General features: G+C 41.0%; 1 protein-coding gene across 6 annotated transcripts in view; it reads right to left on the reverse strand.

Moving 5' to 3' along the window:
* The window catches only part of MLH3 (MUTL protein homolog 3), a 71,842-nt gene that overhangs the window by 13,895 nt on the left and 30,097 nt on the right, over positions 1–27,850 (reverse strand). For 3 of the 6 annotated variants that reach the window (XR_016077452.1, XM_010272181.3, XM_088889942.1), the window contains exons 5-16: positions 17,694–17,848; positions 17,505–17,562; positions 16,199–16,256; positions 15,964–16,056; positions 15,718–15,883; positions 15,626–15,641; positions 15,305–15,525; positions 13,764–13,833; positions 13,574–13,657; positions 11,832–13,358; positions 11,655–11,748; positions 11,458–11,570 (exon numbers count right to left, since the gene is read on the reverse strand). Coding sequence is in view for 5 of the 6 variants with exons in the window: in XM_010272181.3 (XP_010270483.1) it covers positions 11,458–11,570; positions 11,655–11,748; positions 11,832–13,358; positions 13,574–13,657; positions 13,764–13,833; positions 15,305–15,525; positions 15,626–15,641; positions 15,718–15,883; positions 15,964–16,056; positions 16,199–16,256; positions 17,505–17,562; positions 17,694–17,848 (2,655 nt within the window). In the remaining variant the exon portion in view is untranslated. Of the gene's footprint in view, positions 1–11,457; positions 11,571–11,654; positions 11,749–11,831; positions 13,359–13,573; positions 13,658–13,763; positions 13,834–15,304; positions 15,642–15,717; positions 15,884–15,963; positions 16,057–16,198; positions 16,257–17,504; positions 17,563–17,693; positions 17,849–27,850 lie in introns of those variants that run through there. The other 3 variants (XM_088889940.1, XM_019199367.2, XM_088889943.1) reach the window with 3 other exon arrangements.

Consider the following 27,850-nt stretch of genomic DNA (forward strand, 5'->3'; position numbering starts at 1 on the left):
GCATATAATGTGCATCTGCCGTAGGAGTGGGAGCTATGGGAAGGGGGTCCACAACCGGAACAGGAAGAGGAACCACAGAGGGAGAAGAAGAGACCCTGGTATTGGAGAAAAAAGGAACTGATTCAAAGAAAGTGACATCCGGGCACACAAACGATTTATGAAACGTAGGGTTATAACATTTGTACCCTTTCTGAGTCCTTGAGTGGCCAAGAAAAATACACTTCGTAGCCCGAGCTTGTCTACTCCAGGCCCCAAGTGCTGAACAAAACAAACACAACCAAAGACTCTTGGGGTGAGAGGAAAGGGAGACAAAGTGGGGAACAACACGGAGAAAGGGGATTGACTTCCAAGGATTGACATGGGCATCCGATTTATCAAAAAACAGGATGTAAGAACAGCATCACTCCAAAAGTGCTTTGGAACATGCATATTGATCATCAAGGACCGAGCAGTTTCAAGAAGATGTCTATTTTTCCGTTCAGCTACACCGTTTTGTTGTGGGGTGTAGGCACAAGAAGTTTGATGAATTATTCCATGATGTTCTAGGTATTGCTGAAACGATGAGGAGATGTATTCTTTGGCATTATCGGAGCGAAGTATTTTCATATTAACACCAAACTGAGTGCGTATTTCAGCATGAAATTTCTAAAAAATAGAGAACAATTCACTACGGTCTTTCATAAGATAGATCCATGTCATCCTTGAAAAGTTATCAACAAAGATTACAAAATACTTAAACCCATTGTATGACACCACTTTAACTGGACCCCATACATCAGAATGAACTAAAGCAAAAGGACTTGAGACACGACTATCAATTCTTGGACTAAATGAGACTCGATGATGTTTTCCCAACTGACATGACTCACAATCTAATGATGAAAGATGACTCAAGGAGGGAACTAGCAGCTTCAAAGCCTTGAGAGAGGGATGACCAAGTCTGCAGTGCCATTGGAGAGGAGTAAGAGACGACTGAAAAGCCACTGGAGGGCCACCACCATCAAGGTAATACAAACCACCGGCTTCATGCCCTCCACCAATCTTTGTCCCCGTCTTGAGATCCTAAAATACACAAGAAGAAGGATAGAAGATTACAGAACAATTAAGGGACTTGGTTAATCTACTAACAGACATAAGGTTAAAAGGGAACTTAGGAACATATAAAACAGATGCTAAAGACAATGAGGAAAGATCAACATCACCAACACCACAAATAGGAGATGTAGAACCATTAGCAAGTGTAACTGCTTGAGATGTGGAGGTGCGAGAAAGGGAAGAAAATACATCAGGAATCCCAGACATATGGTCCGAGGCCCCAGAATCAATGATCTAGGGTGAGGCTTTGGAAGCTAAACAAGTCATACCTGAATGGGCAAGTGTAGCTGTGTTCTGCTGAGATGTTTGAAGGAACTGCTCATATATTGCCCGTGGTACACTCACCATTTCCTGCCCGAAAGCACAAGTGGGTGTGGAGGGGGTTGGTGCAGTTTGCTGGCTTTCAGTAATTGTGCTACTACTTTTAGATGTAACATGGTTAGCCCAAGTGTTAGGTGGACCATGCAAATCATAGCAAAAATTAACTGTGTGCCCCTCTAAGCCACAATGTGTACATTTTCTCTGAGCATTACCCCTTCCTTTTCCACGGCCTCCCCCTGACTCATGGCCTCCAGTCCGGCCACTGGCCCGGTTAAACATGTGTCCACCACGGTTGCTTGGAGGGCCACTGCTGCCACCACCACTTCTACTTCCACGACTACTCTCTTTAGTCACTACCAAACCAGATCTATCAGAGAAGGAAGAATGTTCCACTGGCTCAATGGATGTCCTCTTAAGACGAGCAAAAACTTCTTCAAGTGAGGGGAGAGCTGATCCCCCCAATATCTGTGCTCGGACAGGCTCATACTCAGCCTTCAAACCCACAAGGAACCTAGTCACATCAAGTTGTTCACGTTGCTGCTGTTGGATCTGGACATCTGATGTGAGAGGGTGATACACATTTAGCTCATTGCGGATGTTTCTCAAACTTGCATGATACTCTTCTAAGCTTTGACTTTCTTGCTTCAAATTGAAGTACTCTTGGTATAACTGATATACCCTAGTTGTGTTGTCTTGTCCAGAGTACAACTTTTTAGCATGATCCCAAATCTCTTTGGCTGTATCTAGGAACATGAAGTTCACACTAATCTTTGGTTCCATGCTGTTCCAAAGCCATGTCATTATCTGTGCATCATCTTGTTCCCAATCACTGAACCCAGGAGAATCAGAGGAAGGTTTCTCTTCCCTCACATGTTTGACTTTCCTCTTGGCCTTCAAGAACACCTCCACAGATTTTGCCCATGGTATATAGTTCTCACTATTCAACTTGATGGATGTCATTTGAACACTTAGATAATCTGAAGAGAGCATGATGCCTGTTTTGTTGTCATTCCCAACTACAGTTAAAGCCATCTCAATTATGTCTCCTCTGAATATATATCACAATTTCACACTTGTCACAAGACTTATCTCACTTACAATACCACCAACCTACTTTCTTCAACTGCACATTACACACTACACTCTAAAGCTGAAATCATTCAGTCAACACATCAAACACTTGGACTGCACACTGCAGGACCATTTACCACTAACACACCACTACTGAAATTACTCAGTCATTTCATCGAACACTTGTTCTGCAAACTGCAGAGCTGATTACACACAAGGTCTAGGGGTTCACTTTTAAGCATTAAAAAAACATAGATATGCCAGCCACCACAACACAATCAACACCGCACCACTGCTGTCGTGGACATCAGCAGCCTACCACTCTTCTTTCAGCACACATGTGAGCAAGAAAACACAAAAAAAAAAAACATGACTGATATGTGTATCAGTTTCACCCAGCACCACAACAACTAACTTTCGATGTACACAAAGAAAAATCAGCATTCACAGTCCATTTCTGAACACACGACAGCAGTGTCCATACCTGTATACGACTAGCCCTCTTCGTACACTGAATAGAGGGTCTAGTATACCACTTCAACGACCACCACAGCACCGGCTAGAGGCATTCTCACCTCCAGGCCCTCAAAACGACAACTCCTTTTCAGCTCTTTATCGAGTCTTCAATCAGATCAGCTGTAGGATGAAGAAACCTACTGTGAAGCTGGCAGCGAACCCAGGAAGAAGACAGTAGCAAGCAAAAAAAAAACGAACACCAGACCTTAATGCTCTGATACCATGTGAATAAACCCTAGTTGTTTCTAGGTCAAAGTAGAGAACAAGAAAGAAGAAAGAAAAGAGAAAGAAGAAGAAGAAGGAGAGGAGAAAAGTATTCAGCCAGACTAGAAGAGAGGATGTACAAAAGTACCTCTCCTAGCCGACCCACTTGACTTTTATTCATGAAAACTTGAGTTACAAGAAAGACAATTTTGTCCCTCATAGAAGATGGGACACATAACTTAAACTCAGATACAATAGACATTTCACTTTCAATAAGATACACCAGAATGACCAAAATACCCCTGACTCGAGCATTCTAACAGTTTCTAAGAAGCCCTCCCCTAATCGATGAAGAGAAGAGGGCTGATTCGTGTGGTGCAGTGGGTGTCTTGTGTGGACTGATTTTCTTCTCGTGTGGTTTGTCTTTCAAGTGATGAGGTAAGAGATTTCTATGCATATTTTCTGTTATGAATCAAATAGGAAGTATGTTTCAGATCGTATGATGGGATTTCAGACTGTAGTGTGTTAGGGTTTATGCTGTTTTTTTTGTGTGATTCGAAGGAGTGGTGCTCATATAGTGGTGAGATTTCAGGTAGTCGTAGGATAGGGTTTGTGGTGTAAAGAGTGCAACCTTCAGCAATAACAAGTGCTGAAACCAGTGTGATCAAGCAGTGTGCAATGTGCCGAATTCAGTGATAACAGAATTCAGCAATGGGAGATAACAGTGATAGCAAATCTAATGTGATGATGCCTACTGACTACCTGAATGTTCAAATGACCTCCATTAAACTGAATGGAGAGAATTATGTACCTTGGGCTAAATCTGTAGAAGTTTTTCTGAAAGCAAAGAAGAAGGTGAAACACATAAGGGAGGAGAAACCCTCCACTAATTCTCATGAGTATGAAGACTGGGAACAAGAGGATGCTCAGATTATCACGTGGTTATGGAATAGTATGGAACCCAAGATTAGTGTAAATTTCATGTTTCTTAACACTGGCAAAGATGTGTGGGACCATGCTAAGAAGTTGTATTCTGGTCAAGACAATAAACCAGAGTATATCAGCTGTATCAGGAATACTTTAATCTGCAACAGGGCAATCAGAGTCTTCAGGAGTATTATGCTAGTATGAGAAACATCCGTATTGAGTTGAATGTTTATCACCCCCTCACTTCAGATGTCAACATTCAGCAACAACAGAGAGAGCAGTTTGACGTGACTCGATTTTTGGTGGGGCTGAAATCTGAGTATGAACCAGTACGGGCTCAAATACTAGGAGGGTTAGCTCTCCCTTCTTTAGAAGAGGTGTTTGCTCGACTTCAGAGGACTTCTATTGGATCTACTGAGAACTCTAATGTCTCAGATAGATCAGCCTTTGCAGTGTCAAGGGGCCGTGGTGTTAGAGGTGGAGCTCGAGGAGCTCAATCTGGCCGTGGTGGTAGCAGTGGTCCAGTATATGCATAGAGTGGTGGTGGTGGACCTACATATAACCGTGGTGGTGGTCGTACTGAGGTAGAGATTCAGGGGGAGCCCGTGGTAGAGGACGTGGCTCGGGTCCGAGGATGTGTACTCATTGTGGTATGGATGGGCATACCATTAATTATTGCTGACTTGCATGGTCCACCCTCAACCTGGGCCAATAATGCCATGACTAGTGACACTAGTTCCAGTTTCAAACAAGAGAATCGTTCAACTGATCAGATGCCTCCATCCACAGATGGTCCCGGGAAGGAGATGGTGAGTGTTCCCCGTGATGAGTATGATAGGTTTGTCCAATCCACATCTCAGCAGAACACGACTACTTTCGCACACTCAGGTATGGCTTGCTTGGCATCCACACCCAATCCCTAGATTATTGACTCTAGAGCCTCCGATCACACGATTGGAACTCCAGGTGTGTTTTCTTCCCTCTCTCATTGCTCAACATCACAATCTGTTACCCTTTCTAATGGTTCCACATCCTCCATTTGTGGTGTTGGTAATGTTGACCTGGACCCTGTATCCCTATCCTCAGTCTTGTATGTCCCTAAATTTCCGTTTAACCTTATATCCGTTAGTAAGCTGACCAAGTCACTTAATTGTTCCATTACCTTTTACCCTTCTATGTGTGTTTTTCAGGATCTCAAGACGGGGATGAAGATTGGTGGAGGGCATGAAGCTGGTGGATTGTATTATCTTGACGGTGGTGGAAGAACATCAACAACTCCAGTCATCTCTCTCTCATCTCCAGTGGCACTGTCGATTTGGTCATCCTTCGCTGAAAGTTTTGAAATCTTTGGTTCCTTCGTTGAGTCAACTTTCTGTTTTAGATTGTGAGTCGTGTCAGTTTGGGAAACACCGTGTTCCCTTTAGTTCTAGGGTTGATAACTGTGTGTCAAGTCCTTTTTCTTTGATTCACTCGGATGTATGGGGTCCTTATAAAGTGATGTCATACAATGGATATACATATTTTGTCATTTTTGTTGACGATTTTTCAAGGATGACGTGGCTCTATTTAATGAAAGAAAAAAGTGAATTGTTTACCATCTTCTAGAAATTTTATGCTGAGATTCACATTCAATTTGGTGTTCACATTAAAATTTTTCGTTCTGATAATGGCCGTGAATATTTATCTTCATCATTTCAAGAATACTTGGACCAACAAGGCATTATACATCAGACCTCATGTACCTACACTCCTCAACAAAATGGGGTGGCTGAGAGAAAGAATCGTCATCTCTTGGAAACAACACGATCCCTGATGCATCACATGAATGTTCCCAAACCCTTTTGGAGTGATGCGGTGCTTACTTCTGGCTTCTTGATTAATCAGATGCCCACGTCTATCCTTGATGGTCATTCACCATTTACTACCTTGTTTCCCACCTTGTCTCTGTTTTCTCTTTCTCCTCGGGTATTTGGGTGTGTCTGCTTTGTCCATAATCTGGGCCCTAGGGAACGACAAGTTAGATGCACGATCCCTTAAGTGCATCTTCCTTGGCTATTCTCGGACCCAGAAAGGGTATAAGTGTTACCATCCTAGTTCTTGACATTCCTTTGTGTGTGTTGATGTTACCTTCTTTGACTCTACTCTGTTTTTCTTGGGGTCCAGTGATGCTTCTTCCTCCTCATCACCTCCCCCTCTTCCACTTCCAGTTGCCGATTTTGTTCCCCTTGTTCCAGTCGTGACCAAGTCCTTGCCTCCAGTGCCACCACCTGTTGAACGCCCACCTATCCGTCATGTGTATACACATCGCCCACGTGTACCGGCTGCTACTCCTCCGACTCCATCACCGCCAACAGATCCGGCAATTGTCTCCACACTAGCCCCGAACCTAGTATCTGATCTTGATCTTCCCATTGCCTTGTGGAAAGGTAAATGCACTTGCACCCTTCATCCTATTTCTAATCATGTTTCACTCACTCACCTTTCTGCCGCCCATCGCCAGTTTATCTCTTTGTTATCCTCAGTTGTTGTCCCTAAGGATGTCCAGGAAGCCCTTGCCTCTCCAGGGTGGTGTCGTGCAATGGAAGAAGAGCTCTCAGCTCTACTTCATAATCATACTTGGGACCTCACTGCTCTTCCTCCTGGGAAGCAAGCTGCCGGTTGTAAGTGGGTTTATACTGTTAAGTATTTGCCTGATGGTAGTGTTGAGCACCTAAAAGCTCGATTGGTTGCAAAAGGGTACTCCCAAACCTATGGAATTGACTACACAGAGACCTTCTCCCCAGTTGCTAAGATAGGGTCGGTTCGTGTTGTGATCTCTCTTGCAGCTATGTCTGATTGACCCCTATATCAGCTTGATATCAAGAAGGCCTTTTTGCATGGTGATTTGCTCGAGGAGGTCTACATGGAGCAACCACCAGGGTTTGTTGCTCAGGGGGAGGATGGTAAGGTATGCAGACTAAAGAAGGCTATATATGGGCTTAAACAGTCTCCTCGAACATGGTTTGGTAGGTTCAATGAGGTGGTAAAGAAGTTTGGTATGAAACTGTGCCAAGTTGATCATTCCGTCTTCAGTCATGACTCTCCGGCAGGAAAAATACTATTGGTGGTGTATGTAGATGATATTGTTATTACCGGGAATGATAAAATGGGCATTGATAGGTTGAAGACTTTTCTACAGGAACATTTTCAAACAAAGGACCTTGGTAAATTGAAATATTTCTTGGGGATAGAAGTAGCAAGATCTAAGTATGGTATTAATTTATGTAAGAGGAAATATGTGCTTGATTTGCTAGAAGAAACAGGTTTGTTAGGTGCTAAACCAACTGAAACACCTATGGAAACAAATACTAGGCTGAGCAGTGATATGGGTGAAGTGTTTGAAGACCCTGGAAGATACCAACGACTTGTAGGTAAACTGAACTACCTAACCATTACTCGGCCAGATATTTCATTTGCGGTTAGTGTGGTAAGTCAGTTCATGCAGAAACCTCTGGTTCCTCATTGGAATGCGGTTCTAAGAATTGTGAGGTATTTAAAAGGGGCCCCTGGTCGTGGTTTGATATACAAAAGTGGTGGAAAACTTGAAATAGAAGGGTATACTGATGCTGACTGGGCTGGTTCTATGTCTGATAGGCGGTCTACCACAGGTTATTGCACTTTTATGGGGGGTAATCTGGTGACATGGAAAAGTAAGAAGCAGACAGTCGTGGCAAGAAGCAGTGCAGAGGCAGAATATAGAGCTATGGCACATACTGCTTGTGAATTAGTGTGGCTAAGGAACCTTCTACAGGAGATAGGATACGACACTAATACTTCAATGAAGCTCTCTTGTGACAATCAGGCTGCAGTTCATATTTCTTCTAATCTGGTGTTTCATGAAAGAACCAAGCACATATTATGAGAGAGAAGGTGCTGAATGGAGTGATAGACACTGCATATGTTAATACAGGAAACCAGTGGGCAGACTTATTTACAAATGGGTTGAGTCGGGGAAGAGTGGACTACATATGTAACAAGCTAGGATTATATGATATATACTCACCAGCTTGAGGGGGAGTGTTAGTGTAGGGGTATTTATGTATGTTGAGGTTGCTAATCTGTAATATTATATTAGAACTAGTGTCCCTCACTTAAATAAGGGCACATGTGTCTTTTCCATTATATTAATAATATAAAAACATGTCAGGCTGAATGGGAGAGTGACTTTTCCCTAATTCGAACCAGACTTTTCTTCTCTCCTTTTCTCCTCCTTTCTCTCTCTCTTTCTTCCTTCTTTCTTCCTCTTTCTTCTTGGCTGTTATCAGACTAACAAAACTCAAAGGCAGGCCGAATTATAACAAAAGTATTGGTAGTAGTAGTAGTAGTAGTAGAAGAAGAAGAAGAAAATATGGAAGAGGAAAATGTGTTGATTAGATAAAATTTTTAGTTCTTCCTTATTGGTTTAGGTTTTTAAGTCTTTGAGGGTTCAATACAACATTTAGCAATGTTTGTGTTGATTAGGCCCTAATAAATAAGAAAATAAAAAAAAATAGTATATAAACACACAAAATGATTATTTTAGTTTAATAATGTCTATTTTATAATTATAATCTCAAAAAAAAAGAATGAATAATAAAAGTATTTAATAATAGGAAGTAGAAAACTGTTAGGCGATTAGGCGAGGCGAGCCTCAAAGGGCGCCTTGTTGCCTAGGCGTTGCCTTGACAACTATGCTGAGATCTTTTCCCTTTTACCATCAAATGCCTTTTGAATTGCTTCCTTTGCTTTATCAACCTCATAGATGTAACCCATAGCCGGCTTTTTTCACGATCCACCGAGCATAAGACACGAACAAGAGGGTTGCACACCTTAAGAATATATACAATGTTATTCCAAAATGAAGGCATCATTGATGTCTCCGCAACCCATTTACCCTTGGCTTCCTTTGCCCACTTGCTATCACTCCACTCAATAAAATTGAGCATCTCCCTCAAGTTCCTCTTTTGCTTAAAAATGCTTTGTAATGTAAGATAGGAAGTAGCAAAGCGGGTTTTGGCCAACCTAATCAATTCCCTTTGACTTGTAAACTTTCTCATTAAGTTCAATAGGCCCAGATGGTTGCATATGTACCCCGTTAGTGCTATAGCCCTCTCAATGGTCCTCTTGACAATAGCTAACTTGCCAATGTCTTCCAGAATGAGATCCATACAATGGGCAACACACGGTGTCTAAGTCAAATGAGGATACTTAGCCATCAATTATTTTCCTAATAACACAAAAATAATAATTTAAGGAACGAGACAATAAAATCTAAGTAAAAGTTGTAAAGAAAACAAACAAGTTAGAAAATTTACCTGCCCAAAACATAGTTTGAAGCATTATCGGTAATCACTTGAATGACATTCTTTTCACCAATCCTCTCAATCATCTTCTCAAGGAAATTAAACAACTTCTCAGTTGTTTTTATATCACCCGATGCATCAATGCTTTCTATGAACATCATCCCAGCATGGCTATGAACCAAAAAATTGATTAGGGTTCTATCCTTTCTATTGGTCCATCGATCAAACATTAAAGAACACCCCCACCTTTCCCATGCCTCCTTATGATGCTGCAATAATGTCTTCATGTAATCAACCTCCTTTTTCAAGAAAGGAACCCTCGCTTCATAATAGCTTGAGATCTTTAATCCAGGCCCAAATTGCCCAATTGCTTCCACATAGTTTCAAAGCTTTTCAAGCGAATGGTATTTAGGGGAATACCCGCTTGATATAACCACCTAACAATACGTATAGAAACTTGTTCTCTCCCTTCTTTATTATATATTTCACTGATGGTGGTTTATTTCATTCTTTTTTGTTCCCTTCTCATCTCTACAACTTGTTTCGGACTAAGTATTGTCAAAAACTTATCCATAGGCCCTTTTTTGTCTTTTAATGGGTGGCTTGGAACTTGATCCAATGGATGTAAAAGGCCTAGGACATGAATTAGAACTACCACCAACACAACGAACTTGTACATCATCATCTTCAATTTCAATCATATTCTCTTGATCATCAAAATCAGGGATCCTATCCCTTTCTTCCATCACCATATTCTCTTTTACCGTTCTTTTCTTTTGCATATATGCCAAAATTTCTTCCCTAACTTCTTTAGGGCACTTGGTACATCCTTTACATTCATCCTACCACCAACAATGTGCTCTTTTGCCCTATAGATTCCTCCATTAGTCACTTTCCCACAGAACTTGCAAGTGACTGAGTTTGTATTATTAGGGTCTTGTAGAGAGCAATACTTCCATGCTGGATCTCTCCTACTAATTTCATGAGAAGTATTGCCTTCATCCATATCTAGTTGTACAAAAAAAAAAAAAGAGGAAAACTAAATTAATATTTAATAATCAATCAAAATAAAAATATAGAATGAAACAAAAAACAAATCAACTAACATAGCTAACCAAGGAAATAAAAATCAGTAATGCCTAATGCTTAATTTCTTTCTTTCATTTTCATTGAAGGTTCAATACTTCAATCTGTATTGAAGAAGAAGAAGAAGAAGAAGAAGAAGGGGACAGGCGGAACCCCTGTTTTCAGTGTAAAAAGTGAAGAAACACAATGAAGAAAAAAAAGAAAAAAGATTGGGTGGAGCCCATATTTTTCTGTGCCAAACTGCTGAATGCCTGAAGACGCTGCATTTGCTGTTTGACTGAGACAACTGAGACTGAGAGATGGCCTCTGATGATCAAACTTTGAAGGTGGCCTAAACTTGATGATCCAAGAAGAATCCGGGGGCTGAGGGGCTCTGAACTTGCTGTTCGATACTTCGATTGAGACTGAGAGAGTCTGAGAATCTGAGACAATTTGGGTGAAAACCATGCATCGACCACCTGGCGCTTGGCCTAAGGTGCACGCCTTAGGAGCAAAGGTGAACACTTTTCTAAAGTCTGGCCGCCTTGACCCATGAGAGGCGCCTACTCTGGAATGTGCCTCACCTTACGCCTCAAGCGCGCCTTTTAAATCACTGATACGGCCCGATATGTGTCGAAATTCCGAACCTTGGTTTTAACCCATCTATAAAAGTCTAAAAAGGAGATGAGATTCCAAGGGTTTTAAGAAGAGAAAAAAGAAGGAAGAATAAAGAGTTTTCTTTTTTCCTCCATGCAGTAGCACACACATTAAATAGAAAAGGGGCTCTGCCCCTTGTTCTTTTTTCTTTTTTGAAATGTTTGGCAAGGTAATTCATAATGTTTGACAATAGTAGATTATATATGTTATAAATTTACCTTCAACTAACCGACCCCATACAGTAGGGATAAAGCTTTGATGATGATGGTGATAAAATTACCTTCGACTAAATCTGTATTGTACATCTCAAAATATTTAGGTTTCCTGAAGTCATCACTCTCTTGGACATCAATCATATACTGTCTGTCATGTGGCCTATCCTCCATGTGAGTTCTGAAGAAATATCAAGATGAAAGGGTATGAGATGCATTTCATGACTAACATGACCTTTTAGGATGGACATGTGAACCGTATTACCTTGAAAAGTACAATGAATCATCAACTAGATTCTGTTCAAAATATTGGTGAGACATATGGCAAGAATGCGATGGATGCTCAAATTGCTTTCTTTCTGCAAAAAGTAAAAAGAGGCCATAACTAGTGCTGCATAATGTCCAGGGAACACAATAAGGGTTTTACTTGCCAAAAGCAAACCTGGTAAAGTAGAGGCCTTATGGATGATCTGTTCTTCACCTTCTCCTGCAGTGGTTCTCAATTTGTTTTGTATAGAATGTAACTTTTTCTTGCCTTTATAAAATGGTGGGGCTGAAAGGCTTCTCTTTGATCTTTTCTTAAGAACTTGATAGTACATATGACTTCTAGACCCCAAGTGATTTCTTGGATTGTTTCCCCTATTGTAATCATTAGGTGAAGGAATGTGAAATACTTGTTCTGAACAACTATCTGCTGTTTCCATATCAAAAGAGTCTAAGCATAACCAATCCTTTCCATTAGTTAATTTATCAGAACAAGCACTTCGTTCAAAGATAATATCATCTAAACATTGCTCATGACAGAGAAATGTTTGATCATTTACTGCAGTATTTGCAGCGTTCAAGGAAAGGTAATCTCCACCAGTGACATTATTAGTATCATAACCAAAGTCAAGTTTGTCTTTCCTTTCTCTAAACTTCCAAGAAGTATCACTTCCACGGGACCGGCAATTGAGTTCAGCAACATATTTATCATTAAAATGTTCCAGATTCTCTGATGGATTCCTGATCTTCAAGTATGGGGACTCAGAATACCAATTAAAATCTGTTGAACAATGACCGGAACCTATTTTCCTGAACCTTGCAAGGGTATTATTTTGGAAGTTACTCTGTTCAGTGAAATAATCCCTTTCAGAAGGATGTGATTTCATGAAGCTCCCTGACAAGCCATCTAGTTCTGTATGTATGCTGCATTTTGTAACACTATTAAAAGAGAGAGGAGAATCACTTGCATTGTCCCGCCATGAAGCTTCTGCAAAGAACTCAGAACTCGCGTTACCATCATCAGTATCCACAACAGCAATCATGTCTCGAAGAACAGGTAATGTTCTTTTGGAACAGAGTTCATCCATGTGAAATTCAAATTCTTCATGATTCACAGACAGTGATGCATCATAAGGTCCACTTTGCAGTGATGGACAACGCAGCAAAACGGACTTCTCAAAATCTCTGGTGCATCCTGAAGGAAATGAAACCCTTTCTACATCATTTCTGTATTCAAAATCACTGCATGTTAACAGGGTTCTTGTTGATTCTTCACCCATGACATCAACTTTGAGAGATTCATTTCCCTGCTTATGTCCTAAAATAAATTTTTTTACATCATCTGTGGCAGTCTGTGAAGCAGCCAATCTTTCTGTCAAAGCATTACATTTTACACATAAAAGATCATCACCATTCTCTTGATTAACTACTGGTATAGATTTGGTTATGGAAGGATCACATGAATTGGAAACCATGTCCTGCAAAGAATGATAACTTGAGGGTACATATTCTGCCTTTACATTTTGTCCTTTGACTTCTGCAGTATTTCTTTGTAATTTTTTGGAGGCCATTTTATGTTTTTTCTGTTCATAACAGTTGGCCTCTTCAGATGCAAATTCCATAGAGGAACAATTGTGGTTCAAAGATTTATGATAATATTTGACCTTGCACTTCTTTTCCACAATTTCAGAGCATGCTGATATATCTGCAGGTAAGGGTTTGAAACAATCTTTAGAAAGGACCTTGGACAAGGCACACTATTCGTACAAAAATCATTCTGTAGTTAGTGATGACAAGAAAGACTGAATCAGTGAGAAGTTGATACTACATGTGATACCCGGTGCCAGCAATGAGCTAACCCTTGTCAATTGTAGCTATGCTCATTATACATATCAAGGAGGAAAATGTATTAGGTGATACCTGGTGCTGGCAAGATAATATCATTTTCTGCCTTCCACATTTTGTCTTTTCTTGATACTTCATCACTATGATTATGGTATTCTCCTATGTAAAAGTCAAAAGATAGATTTAAATGGAATTCAAAGTCCATCTAAAAGAAAGTGTCATCCTTGTGGAGGAAAAATAGCAATATGCAGTTCTGTAAATCAACCTTGTACTGAGATTTGACTCCAAAAATGTCTGACAGCTTGTTCAATAAAGGAAAGTATAGGAGCCCAGTCCTGGAAAAAGGAAAAGAACATGGTGTTTGCTGAAGGGAATAGAAAGAAAATTTCAATAAAAAAATAGAAAGAAAATCCTCAATATCTTAGAAGAATATGATGGCCATATTGATTGAAATTTCATAGGGGTTGAGAAAAAAAATGATAACATGATATGCAAGAATGTTCCTAAAGTCCATGATAAAAAGTACTACCTGGTCAGAAGGCATAGTCTCCAAAGAAAAGTCATAATCTATATCTTCTCCAACTGACTATGAACATCATGAAAAGGAGCAGAAAGCAAATGTCTAGATGTGCCAACCCAATTATAATTGGGCAAAAGAAAACTAGAACCAGAACTGGCATAATTGGTTCAGTTCATATCTATCGGCCCATTGACATGATGCCTTATTGGTAATTTTCTGATATAAAAATCCCGTGGCTGATAGATCTTTAGTTATAAGACTCTCAAACTCTCAAGTCTCAATTTTATGTAGTAAAATCAGTTTGGACAACGGTAGGGTCTAACAAAGCCTTAAATTAGAGCCTTCAACAATTGCTCCCACCAAGGACATCAAAAGGAACTCTTGAGAATTGCAAACATAGACATGGATGATATAGGAGGAGCACCATTTTTTTTACAGCAAAGCATTTCCTTTTTAAGATTGTCCTCTGGAAGCTAGTAAGCATGGTCTCCTCCAGGCTGTCCATTCACAAAGATTTCAGGGAATTCGGTTTTATACTTCTCAGACTCATTCTACATGAATTGTATATAGATCTTGAGTTTTGTTTTAGGTAATTACTGTTAGGTTTCATTACATGGCAACTTGTTCTACAGCAGTGTATCATACAAACCCATGCATATGTATTCAATCACTTAATATAACTATTCTTTACTGTCGACTCAACTCAAGAACTACTTTAGTGTTTAAATAAAAATTAAATTACAAAAATACTGCCATCAGCAAATCTTAACTTTCAAGTGGATAACTAGATGCCTTCATAAACTTCGACATCAATAAACAGGAAACATTTACACTTTTTGGCATTAATCTATCCATGAAAAGTTAACTAGGAAAGCACAGAGAAGATAACAGTAAAACAGGAATCTCTTTTTTTTTTTGATCAATAAGAGAAAACTTTCATTAATTAAGAAAAAAGTTTAAAATACAATGGTGGGGGGAGGTAAATCCTCTTATCACACCCCCAAAAGGAAATTTACAGAGTAGCCCAAAACAATTGACTTCTTCCCACCCCCTGCTTGGCCAAAGCATCTGCAAATGAATTAGCACATCTTTTAACCCACCGGACACACACATCCATTCCTTGGGTTAGCCACTTGAAATGCCTTCGTTCATTAATGTATGCCCATAACCCATCGTTTGCCTTCTCTATCCAGCCAGTTACCACTTGCAAATCGTAAAACAGGAATCTCTTTCGCTGAATGTGAAACAAATTGGAATCATAAAGAATGAATAAAGAGAATTATTACCTTGAATTCAACAAATGTTTTTGATGGTTCAAAGGTCAAGTCATAGCTGGAGCGTGGACAACAAAAATTTAGGATATAGGTTGGATATGTCTGTGGCCTATTTCTTTTCCCATTTTGGGACCCAGAACTACCTTTCCACAGATCCAGACACATATAAGAATCTGCCACATCTTTAAGCAGTTTATGAATTGGACCCTTGCAAATAAACCGTGAGTTGATGTCTGGATAACTGTTAAGGCCAGAATCATATGCATGATTGATGAAGCCACAGAAGGAAAATAAAAAACATGGACATTGTGTATGTGTGTACACAACGGATACAGACATACTGGTATGCCTGCAAAAAAAAATCCAATGATTAGAGGAGAAGATAGTGAATTAGAAGAGATTCAATTGTTATGAATCACATCTACCTTTGTTGAGCAAATCTCACCAAGACCGGATAAATATCCAGAAAGCTTCAATACACCCTGAGAAAAATTCAGTTTGTGTAGACAGCTAGAAATTTCAGAGCCAAAACTGTTCAACAGTAATGACAATGGCGACAAGGAAGAATGTGTGCAGAGCAACTCATCCTCACTGCATTCACATAAAACAACAGCTAAATTACAGGTAAGATAACACAACCTCTAATCTTGTTTCTGTAAGAAAAGAAGTACCTCTCAATATCAATGACTTTGAAGAAAACCTGTGGGTGCACAAGTGCAATTCGCAAAACACATTTTTTGACTGAGTGCAAGACCTTCTTAGGGCTTCCAAGGTTGATACGCGAGCAAATGATGAGAGCATTCAATCAGTGTATTTGAATGGTTTAAGTGCAGACAATTGGAAATAATCTTTTAAAAGAATTAGAGCAAACCAGAGAGGAAATTAAATCTCAAGATAAGAAGTAACCTGGAATGCATATACTTTCTCCGAACAGGTTGGTTATAAAATAAATCACGAACAATCACTGTGACAAATTGAACCAGGTTATCAAAATTCGTCTGAAAAGCTAATCAAGATGAAAAAAGAAAAAAGAAAAGAGCAGAAAAGCCATCTCTGCATACAGCATACAGCAATTGTAGTATCTACTAATTTTTTTAATAAAATTATTGAAAGGAAACTTGAATTCAGAGATAATTCGTCACATTAATTTTGAAAACAAATAGTGTGATTTAGATATATTAAGCCAGGGTATGGTAATAAAGAAAGTGAAAGAGGGAATATAAGAAACCTAATTGATGCAATAGATGATTTGGACTAAAAAAGAGAGAAAATTCTGTTGCAAAGATGTGTTGAGTCAAAAAAAAAAATTCATGGTTTAAATTAAATTGCCATGTCTCCCAGGGGCATGTGGTTACTACTAGTGTGGTCCATTAGCCCATTTGGACCACGAGGGACCCACACTAGAAACCACCCAATTTTCTCCAGCTTCTCCTCTGGTCTTTCAATTCTATGGTCAACCAATATGATATGATCTTATTCCACTTAACAAAATAATAATAATGATGTTAACAAACAGAGCTCCACCAAAAAAATAAGGGCCCATTTGGGAGGGCTCCTGCATTGATTAAGCTGCATTGACTGAGCTGTTTCAGAGAAACTACCTAAGATAGCTTTACTGGAAAGTTGATTTTTCAGCTCATGTAAGCGTATTTTTGGCTTTCTGTTTTTTTCACCAAACATGGCTTAACCGCTTTCTGGGTTTCTCAGATCATGTAAGACCAGAAGCTGTTGTGTGAAATCCCTATCAAACGGTCACTAAAATTCTGGCTTATGAGCAGTTGCATCAAATTCACTGCCACAATAAAATCATCAAGTTCTTCTCTTCCTGTTTAGAATATATTGGCTCCTAACATTCAAACTGTTTCTCCTTTCTTGGAAGATAGCCTAGCATCTGATGCAGGAACATTGTTTAGCCTATTGTTGATACACAATTTATTGCTTAAGCTTCTTATTATTGATTTCTTCTGATGTTGCTATCTTACAAACCCAAAATGTATCATAATCAAGATCATAGTCTTTTCTGGGTTGTTAATATTGATGATCCCTATATTCTCCAGGTGTTTCGGAACAGCAAAAACTGAAAAAAACTTTCACCTCTAAAATAAGAATTCTATAATAAAACATAGAAATCAATAATTATGTTCTTCCAAGACAAAAATAGAAAACCCAGCCTTGCAAACAAATTTCTTTTGCGCCTATAAACATGTTTTACCTGTTGTACCTACATCTTGTCTGCTCTCATCAAGTCCAAGATACAAACACTTGCATCCCTGAGATAGAAGAGAACAACATGTATATTAATCACAAGCATCATTGTAACAAAGTTGGATCATAGATGATCCAAGAAGTCATAAGAGGAAAGTAACACCAATAAAACCGGTAGCTAGAGACAAGTACTTGCCTTTATAACCTTGCGATATCCACTTGGCCTGCCACGAGCCTTTGTAATGATTTCTAACAAGGAGATATCAGATAGGGATCCCAATGCTTCTCCTTGAAAACCATAACTTCCCATAGAAACATCAATTTCTGCCAAACTGGGAAGCTTTGATGTCGCTGTTCACATATTAAACATAATGAGGAGATTGTAGATGCTAAATCAAACGATAGGTCATGTCGCATGAGGGTGAAAAGCATCCTAAGATTCATAGGAGGGGGGATAAGAATGAAACAGAAAAAGCTTTGAAGGAAAACAAATAAATATTGAGAAAAATCTATTCTGAAATGGGGATAATGATCATGGACTGGCTTCAGGCACTTCCAGGTATTTCCATGTGTCCAGAGCCAACTTTTTATCTATTCTCAAGCCCTGTTGCAGGAAATTGTTAGAATTTTGGTTTTAGAAGGGGTAAAAGGACAGGGAAATGAGTGAAATGATTGAACTTAATTTCATAGAAGGTATCTTTTTGGACTTCTCTGTTCTTGAAAATGTCCTTTCTATCCTAGTGGTTTATTGTAATCCGCTTCTTTTTTTTCAAGTTTGTGGCATCACTAGGAGATCCCCCTTTTGTGGCCTGGTAAAGGCAGACTAGCAGGGGCCTACCCCGTTAAAAATAAGGCATTAAGGCTTTTTTTCTTCTTTGGAAAGTTTTCCATCTGAAAATTACACCTGTGAGGTCCTCCAAAGGAGGATGCTTTGTGCTCTTTCACCTTATAGGCAGTCGCTTGTAACTTTCTTTGGTGTTACAGGCTGCAAAACTAGTTTCTCAAAATCCAATTTGCTTGTGAATATGGGAAGACATTATTACAAATAGAATCCAGTATATTTACCCAGGCAATTAATGTTGTCAGGTTTTCCTTACTAAGGTTTACAGGTTCTTTTTTTTTTATCAGTAAAGAAGAATAAATTTTATTAAGTTGAAAAAAAAAAAAACAGATTACAGCCAGCAGGAGAAAACAAACACAACAATCGAAAAGAATTACAAAACTACCCAGAATAGATCTTGTCTGTACACTCCTTGTTTTGCTAGCAAGTCAGCCATCCCATTTGCAGTCCTTCTAATCCAAGTGAAAGTGGCATTGAGCTCCCTTGCTAAACTTTCAATCTCTCGCAAGGATTGTCTATAAATCCAGGGAGCGTTACCTCTGAAACTGGACCAAGAAATCACCAGTTTTTAATCTCCTTCAACCTCCAAATTTTTAAAATCTGCTTGTTTGGCTAGTTTTAATCCCTGCAAAAGAGCATGAAGCTCAGCCTTTATGGAGCCACCTGCCCCTATAGGCCCTGAATACATAGCCAGAACTTTGTTTGTTGAGTCTCTGAACACACCCCCTATACCTGCCAATCCCGGATTCCCTATGGAACTGCCATCAAAGTTCAACTTTAACTTATTTGCAGCAGGGGGTTTCCATTCCATCACCATCTTTTCTTTCTTCTTAGTTGAACATGCCACTTTTTTCCAAGCCCGCAGGATATCAGCCACAGAGAAGCTTTGGAACAGCTCGAGTGTTTTTATCCAATGAGCAACTTTTATCTTTACAGCTTCCACCAACACTTCTTTTGGTCTGCATTTGCCATTAAATATTCTTGCATTCCTTTCCTCCCAAATCGTCCATGCCACAGCTGTCCACTGATTTCCACATTGTTCCCCTCTTTGTCGGCTGCCTTAGGAAGTTTGGGTTGAAGAGGCTCACTACATGCTGTGGGGAGCTCCACCTGCAACCAAACAGAGAGCAAATAGACTTCCAAACAAAAGCACATAAGGACAGTGGATCAGTAAGCGAGGGAGGGATTCACCATTCGCAAAACGAAGGAAGCACACATGAGGGGAGAGGCACATATGAGGCCTCCTCTTTTGAAGCATATCACAAGTGTTCACCTTTCCAAGGTACAAGAAAGGTGACCAGAAGCACCCAAGAGAAGAAAAAGAAAACTTTCACCCCATACATGCTAAAGCTCCAAGACCAAGACAATTACATCCAAGGTTGACAAGAATCAGACAGTTCAAACAACTCCAATTAACCCAAGCAAACCCAAACACATTAAAGTTCTACCCTCTCACTCCTACCCGACCTTAAATAGCTTCAAAGCCCTACACCGATCCCCAAACACCAAAAAACAAAAAGACACTGTCTCCAAGTCCAAGCTTAAATCTCACAAATTCGCTTAGGCTGTGGTTGTTTTGAAAGAAAAGGTAGGGGAACCTGGTATAATTTCACTACCTTTTCTTTCAAACTGTTAGCGTAGGGGTATTTCTGCCTTTTTACCTAGATTAATGTTGCTGATCTGTAATGTTGTGTTGGAACCAGTGCTCCTAACTTAAATAAGGGCACATATGTCTTTTCAATCAGTTTTAATAATATAAGTTTTGTCTGGCCGACTGGGAGAAGGTTAGGTTGACACTTCCAGTTCGAACCAGAATTTCCCCTTCTCTCTTTTTCTCTTTCCTCCACCTTTCTACCTCTTTCTACCTAACTGATCTCAGACAGATAGAATTCTAAGGCAGGCCGAATCATAACATGGTATCAGAGCTGATTGAATCTGCCTAGATTTCTGTCTGCCTAGATTTCTATTCTCTGCGCACCCTATCTAGGGTTTCTCCTTTTTTTTTCTGCATTCGACTGGAGATAAGGGAAAGGGCTGAAAAGGAGTGATCGCCCTCTTCCCTTGGAGGTTTCTATGCCTCTAGTCAGGTCGTGTGTGGTCGGTTGCTGTGGTTTCTAAGATCGCCCTCCCCTAATCGATGAAGAATAGAGGGCCGATCTGTGTGGTGCAATGGCTGTCGTGTGTGGACTGATTTCCTGCTCGTGTGGTTGTTACTTCAGTGATAAGGTAAGAGATCTCAGTGCATGATATCTGTTATGGATCAAATAGGAAGTATGTTTCAGACCATATGCTAGGGTTTCAGACAGTAATGTGCTAGGGTTTATGCTGGTTTTGTGTATTTCGAAGGAAGAGTTATAATCATATAGTGGTGAGATTTCGGGTAGTCGTAGGAGTACGGTTTGTGGTGTAAAAGAGCACACTTTTCAGCAACAACAAGTGCTGAAACCAGTGTGACAGGTGTGATCTAGTTGTGTGCAGTGTGCAGAATTCAGTGGTAATAGAATTCAGCAAGTGTGCAGAATCGGTGATAACATAATGGGAGATAACAGTGATTGTAAACCTAGTGTGATGGTGCCTACAGACTACCTGAATGTTCAGATGACCTCCATTAAACTAAATGGAGAGAATTATGTGCCTTGGGCTAAATCCGTCGAAGTCTTTCTGAAGGCAAAGAATAAGGTAAAACACATAAGAGAGGAGAAACCCTCCACTGACTCTCACGAGTATGAAGACTGGGAGCAAGAGGATGCCCAGATCATCACATGGTTGTGGAATAGTATGGAACCCAGGATTAGTGTAAACTTCATGTTTCTTGACACTGCCAAAGATGTGTGGGACCATGCGAAGAAATTGTATTCGGGTCAGGACAATACAACCAGAGTGTATCAGCTGTATCAAGAGTACTTTAACCTGCAACAAGGCAATCAGAGTCTTGAGGAGTACTATGCCAACATGAGAAACATATGTAATGAGTTGAATGTCTATCACCCTCTCACTTCTGATGTCAAGATTCAGCAGCAACAGAGAGAACAACTTGATGTGACTAGATTTTTGGTGGGACTGAAGTCTGAATATGAACCAGTACGGGCTCAGATATTAGGAGGATCAACTCTTCCCTCCTTGGAAGAGGTATTTGCTCGACTCCGGAGGATTTCTATCGGATCTACTGAGAACTCTAATATCTCAGATAGATCTGCCTTTGCTGTATCGAGAGGTCGTGGTACTCGAGGTGGAGCTAGGGGAGCTCAGTCTGGTCGTGGTGGTGGTAGTGGTTCTGTGTATGGCCGAAGTGGCAATGTTGGGCCTACTTATAATCGTGGTGGTGGTCGTACTGGGGGTAGAGATTCAGGGGGAGCCCGTGGTAGTGGACGTGGCTCAGGCCCGAGGAAGTGCACTCATTGTGGTATGGATGAACATACCATTAACTATTGTTATGATCTACATGGTCCACCCTCAACCTGGGCCAATCATGCCGCGACCAGTGACTCAAGCTCCAGCTTTAGACAGGAGAATCATTCATCTGATCAGATACCTCCTACACCCACAGATGGTCCCGTGAAGGAGATGGTGAGTGTTCCCCGTGATGAATATGAGAGGTTTATCCAATCACAGCAGAACACGGCGACTTTTGCTCACTCAGGTATGGCTTGTCTGGCATCCACACCCAATCCCTGGATCATTGACTCTGGAGCCTCCGATCACATGACTGGAACTCCAGGTGTGTTCTTCCCTATCTCATTGCTCAACATCACAATCTGTCACCCTTGCTAATGGTTCCACATCCTCAATTTGTGGTGTTGGTAATGTTGACCTAGATCCTGTATCCCTCTCCTCAGTTTTGTATGTTCCTAAATTGCCTTTTAATCTTATGTCTGTCAGTAAGCTGACCAAATCGCTTAACTGCTCCATTCCCTTTTATCCTTCTATGTGTGTTTTTCAGGATCTCAAGACGGGGATGAAGATTGGTGGAGGGCATTAAGCTGGTGGACTGTATTATCTTGACGGTGGTGGTGGTAGAACTTCAACAGCTCTCCAGTCATCCCTTTCTCCTCTCCAGTGGCACTGCCGATTTGGTCATCCGGCGCTAAAAGTTTTGAAGTCTTTGGTTTCGTCCTTGAGTCAGCTTTCTGTTTTGGATTGTGAATCATGTCGGTTTGGGAAACACCATCGTGTTCCCTTTAGTTCTAGGGTTGATAACCGTGTGTCGAGTCATTTTTCTTTAATTCATTCAGATGTTTGGGGTCCTTATAAAGTGATGTCATATAATGGATACAGATATTTTGTCATTTTTGTAGATGATTTTTCAAGGATAATGTGGCTCTATCTAATGAAAGAAAGAAGTGAATTGTTTACCATTTTTCAGAAATTTTATGCTGAGATTCGTAACCAATTCGGTACCCACATCAAAGTTTTCCGTTCTGATAATGGCCGCGAATATTTATCCTCGTCATTTCAGGAATACCTGGACCAACACGGCATTATACATCAAACCTCATGTACCTACACCCCACAACAAAACGGGGTGGCCGAGAGAATCGCCATCTCCTGGAAACAGCAAGATCCCTCATGCATCACATGCATGTTCCCAAACCCTTTTGGAGTGATGCAGTGCTTACCTCGTGCTTTCTGATTAATCGGATGTGTTGAAGTTCGACCTACCCTAGAATTCTGTCTTGTTCGTTGACTGTAAAGTAAAGTAAACAGCAAGAAGTAGGAGAGGAAAGAAGAAGGAAGAAAAGAGAGAAGGTCTGGTTCGAATTAGAGAAAAAGTTCTCCCTAGATTCGGCCAGACCTGTTATTATATTATTAACTTATTGGAAAAGACTTAAGTGCCCTTATTTAAGTAAGAGGCACTCGAACTAACATAACGGTACACATCAACATTCTCAACAAGTACAAAGACCGAAATACCCCTTCACTAACACCACTAACACTCCCCCTCAAGCTGGTGAGTATATATCATATAATCCCATCTTGTTACATATGTAGTCCACTCTCCCCCGACTCAAACCTTTTGTAAACAAGTCTGCCCACTGGTTTCCCGTACTAACATATGCAGTTTCTATCACTCCATTCAGCACCTTCTCTCTCACAAAATGACAGACAACTTCGATGTGCTTGGTTCTTTCATGAAACACCAGATTGGAAGAGATATGAACCGATGCCTGATTGTCACAATAGAGCTTCATTGGAGTACTGATGTCATATCCTATCTCCTATAGAAGGTTCCTTAGCCACACTAATTCACAAGTAGTATGTGCCATGGCCCTATATTCTGCTTCTTGCCACAACTGTTTGCTTCTTACTTTTCCACGTTACCAGGTTACCCCCCAGAAAGGTGCAATAGCCTGTGGTAGATCATCTATCAGACATAGAACCTGCCCAATCAGCATCGGTGTACCCTTCTACTACCAGTTTTCCACCACTCCTGTACAGCAAACCACGACCAGGAGCTCCTTTCAGATACCTCACAATCCTTAGCATTGCATTCCAATGTGGGACCAAAGGTTTCTGCATGAACTGACTCACCACACTAACCGCAAATGAAATATCTAGCCAAGTAATGGTTAGATAGTTTAGTTTGCCTACAAGTCGTCGGTATTTGCCAGGGTCTTCAAATACTTCACCTATATCACTGCTCAGCCTTGTATTTGTTTCCATAGGTGTCTCAGTCGGTTTAGTACCCAACAACCCTGTTTCTTCCAGTAAATCAAGCAAATATTCCCTCTGACACAAATTAATGCCATGCTTAGATCTTGCTACCTCTATGCCCAAAAAGTATTTCAACTTGCCAAGGTCCTTTGTCTGAAAGTGTTCCTGTAGGAATGCCTTCAATCTGTCAATGCCCATTTTATCATTCCCAGTCACAACGATATCATCCACATACACCACCAATATTATTTTGCCTGCCGAAGAGTCAAGACTGAAGACAGAGTGATCAACTTAACACTGTTTCATACCAAACTTCTTGACCACCTCACTGAACCTACCAAACCATGCTCGAGGGGATTCTTTAAGTCCATATATAGCCTTCTTAACTCTGCATACCTTACCATCCTCCCCCTGAGCAACAAACCCTGGTGGTTGCTCCATGTAGACCTCCTCGAGCAAATCACCATGCAAAAAGGCATTTTTGATATCTAGCTGATGTAGAGGCCAATCATACATACCTGCAAGGGAGATGACAACACGAACAGACCCTATCTTAGCAACAGGGTGGAATGTCTCTGTGTAGTCAATGCCATAGGTTTGGGAGTACCCTTTGGCAACCAGCCGCGCCTTCAGGCGCTCAACACGACCATCTGGCAAGTACTTAGCACTATACACCCACTTACAACCGACAGCCTGCTTCCTAGGAGGAAGAGCGGTGAGGTCCCAAGTGTGATTATGATGCAAAGCAGAGAGCTCTTCTTCCATAGCACGGCACCACTCTGGAGAGGTAAGGGCTTCCTGGACATCCTTAGGAACAACCACAGAGGATAACAAAAGATGAACTGGCGATGGGAGGCGGAGAGGTGAGTAAGTGAAACAAAATTGGAAATAGGGTGAAGGGTGTAGGTACGTTTACCTTTCCAGAAGGCAATAGGAAGATCTAGGTCGGAGGCTGGTGTCGGAGCTGGAGCTGGATCTGTCGACGGTGATGAAGCCGGAGGAGCTGCAGCCGGTACACGCGGGCGATGTGTATACACGTGACGGATGGGTGGACGGTCAACAGACGGTGGCACCGGAAGCAAGGACGTAGGCATGACTGGAACCAAAGGAGGTGGATCAGCCACAGGAAGAGGAAGAGGAGGTGGTGATTTGGAGGAAGCAGCATCACCGGACCCCACGAAGAACGGAGTAAACTCGAAGAATGTAACATCAACACATACCAAGGAACGACGAGAACTGGGATGATAACACTTGTACCCTTTCTGAGTTCGGGAATAGCCAAGGAAGATACACTTCAGGGAACGTGCATCTAACTTGTCAATCCCGGGACCCACACCTGGATTATTGACTTGTTTGGCATCCACACCCAACCCCTGGATTATCGACTCTGGAGCCTCCGATCACATGACGGGAACTCCAGGTGTGTTTTCATCTCTCACTCATTGCTCAACATCACAATTTGTTACCCTTGCTAATGGCTCCACATCATCTATCTGTGGTGTTGGTAATGTTGACCTAGACCCTGTATCCCTATCCTCTGTTTTATATGTACCTAAGCTTCCATTTAATCTTATGTCTGTTAGTAAGCTGACCAAGTCCCTTAAGTGCTCCATCACATTTTACCCCTCTATGTGTATTTTTCAGGATCTTAAGACGGGGATGAAGATTGGTGGAGGGCATGAAGCCGGTGGACTGTATTATCTTGATGGTGGTGGAAGAACGTCAACGACCCTTCAGTCATCCATTTCTCCTCTCCAGTGGCATTGTAGATTTGGTCATCATTCGCTGAAAGTGTTGTAGTCCTTAGTCCCTTCATTGAGTCAACTTTCTGTTTTAGATTGTGAGTCATGTCAATTTGGGAAACACCATCGTGTTCCCTTTCGTTCTAGGGTCAATAACCGTGTGTCGAGTCTTTTTTCTTTAATTCATTCAGATGTTTGGGGTCCTTATAAAGTAATGTCATATAATGGATACAGATATTTTGTTATTTTTGTTGATGACTGTTCAAGAATGACGTGGCTCTATTTAATTAAAGAAAGAAGTGAATTATTTGCCATCTTCCAGAAATTTTATGCTAAGATCCGCAATCAATTTGGCGTTCACATCAAAATTTTCCGTTCTGATAATGGTCGTAAATACTTGTCTTCATCTTTTCAATAATACTTGGACCAACATGGCATTATACACCAAACTTCATGTACCTACACTCCACAACAAAATGGGGTTGCTAAGAGAAAGAACCGACATCTTGTAGAAACGGCACGCTCCCTCATGCACCACATGAATGTTCCCAAAACCTTTTGGAGCGATGCAATGCTCACCTCTTGTTTCTTAGTTAATCGGATGCCCACGTCTATTCTTGATGGTCGTTCTCCTTTTAGTGTCTTATTCCCCAACATGTCTCCGTTTCCGCTTTCTCCTCGGGTATTTGGGTGTGGATGCCAAACAAGCCATACCTGAGTCTGCAAAGGTAGTTGTGTTCTGCTGCGACTTGGATTGAACAAACCTTTCATACTCATCCCGAGGAACACTCACCATCTCCTTGCCTGGACCATCTGAGGGAGTAGAAGGCATCGGGTCAGCTGACCGGTTCTCCTGTCTAGAGCTGAAACTAGTGTCACTAGTCATGGCATGGTTGGCCCACGTCAAGGGAGGACCATGTAAGTCATAGCAGTAGTTAATAGTATGTCCATCCAAACTACAATGAGTACACTTCCGTGGACCTGACCCACGTCTCTACCACAAGCTCCCCCTGAATCTCTGCCTCCAGTACGACCACCACCACGGATATGTGTAGATCCACCACTACCACTCCTGCCAGGCTGGGCTCCTCAAGCCCCACTTCTGCCACCTCGACCTCTCGACACTGCAAATGCTGATTTATCTGAGACATTAGAATCCATAGATCCAATGGAAGCCCTCCGAAGACGAGCAAACACCTCCTCTAAAGATGGAAGAGCAGATCCCCCTAGTATCTGGGCTCGTACTGGTTCATACTCAGACTTCAGCCCCACCAGAAACCGTGTCACATCAAGCTGCTCTCGTTGTTGCTGTTGAACTTTGACATCATAAGTGAAAGGATGATAGACATTTAACTCATTACGGATATTTCTCACACTGGCATAGTACTCCTCAAGGCTCTGATTTTCCTGTTGCAGATTGAAGTATTCTTGATACAGTTGATATACCCTAGTGGTATTATCCTGACCTGAATACAGTTTCTTAGCATGATCCCATACCTCTTTGGCTGTGTCAAGAAACATGAAGTTCACATTGATTCTGGGTTCCATACTGTTCCACAACCATGTGATGATCTGTGCATCTTCCTGTTCCCAGTCTTCATACTCCTGAGAATTAGCGGGGGGTTTCTCCTCTCTTATGTGCTTCACTTTCTTCTTCGCCTTCAAAAAAGCCTCTACAGACTTGGCCCAAGGGACATAATTCTCTCCATTCAGTTTAATGGAGGTCATTTGGACATTCAGGTAGTCAGTAGATATCATGACATTAGGTTTACTATCACTGTTATCTGCCATTGCCGAACTCCCTTATCACTGAATTCTGAGCACTACACACAGACACTTCACCGAAATCTGCACACTGATTTCAACAATAATAAATGCTGAGAACTGCAACACCACAAACCCTACTCACCGAAATCTGCACACTGATTTCAGCAATATTAAATGCTGAAAACTGCAACACCACAAACCCTACTCACCGAAGTCTGCACACTGATTTCAGCAATATTAAATGCTGAAAACCACACTTGTAACACCACAAACCCTAATCCACAGCTACCGGAAGTTTTACCATTAAGTAGACACTATTGCCCTTCGAATCACACACAAACCAGAATAAAC

Source organism: Nelumbo nucifera, chromosome 6 (genome assembly GCF_055504915.1).
Source record: "Nelumbo nucifera cultivar China Antique chromosome 6, China Antique-T2T, whole genome shotgun sequence".
Lineage (NCBI taxonomy): Eukaryota > Viridiplantae > Streptophyta > Magnoliopsida > Proteales > Nelumbonaceae > Nelumbo > Nelumbo nucifera.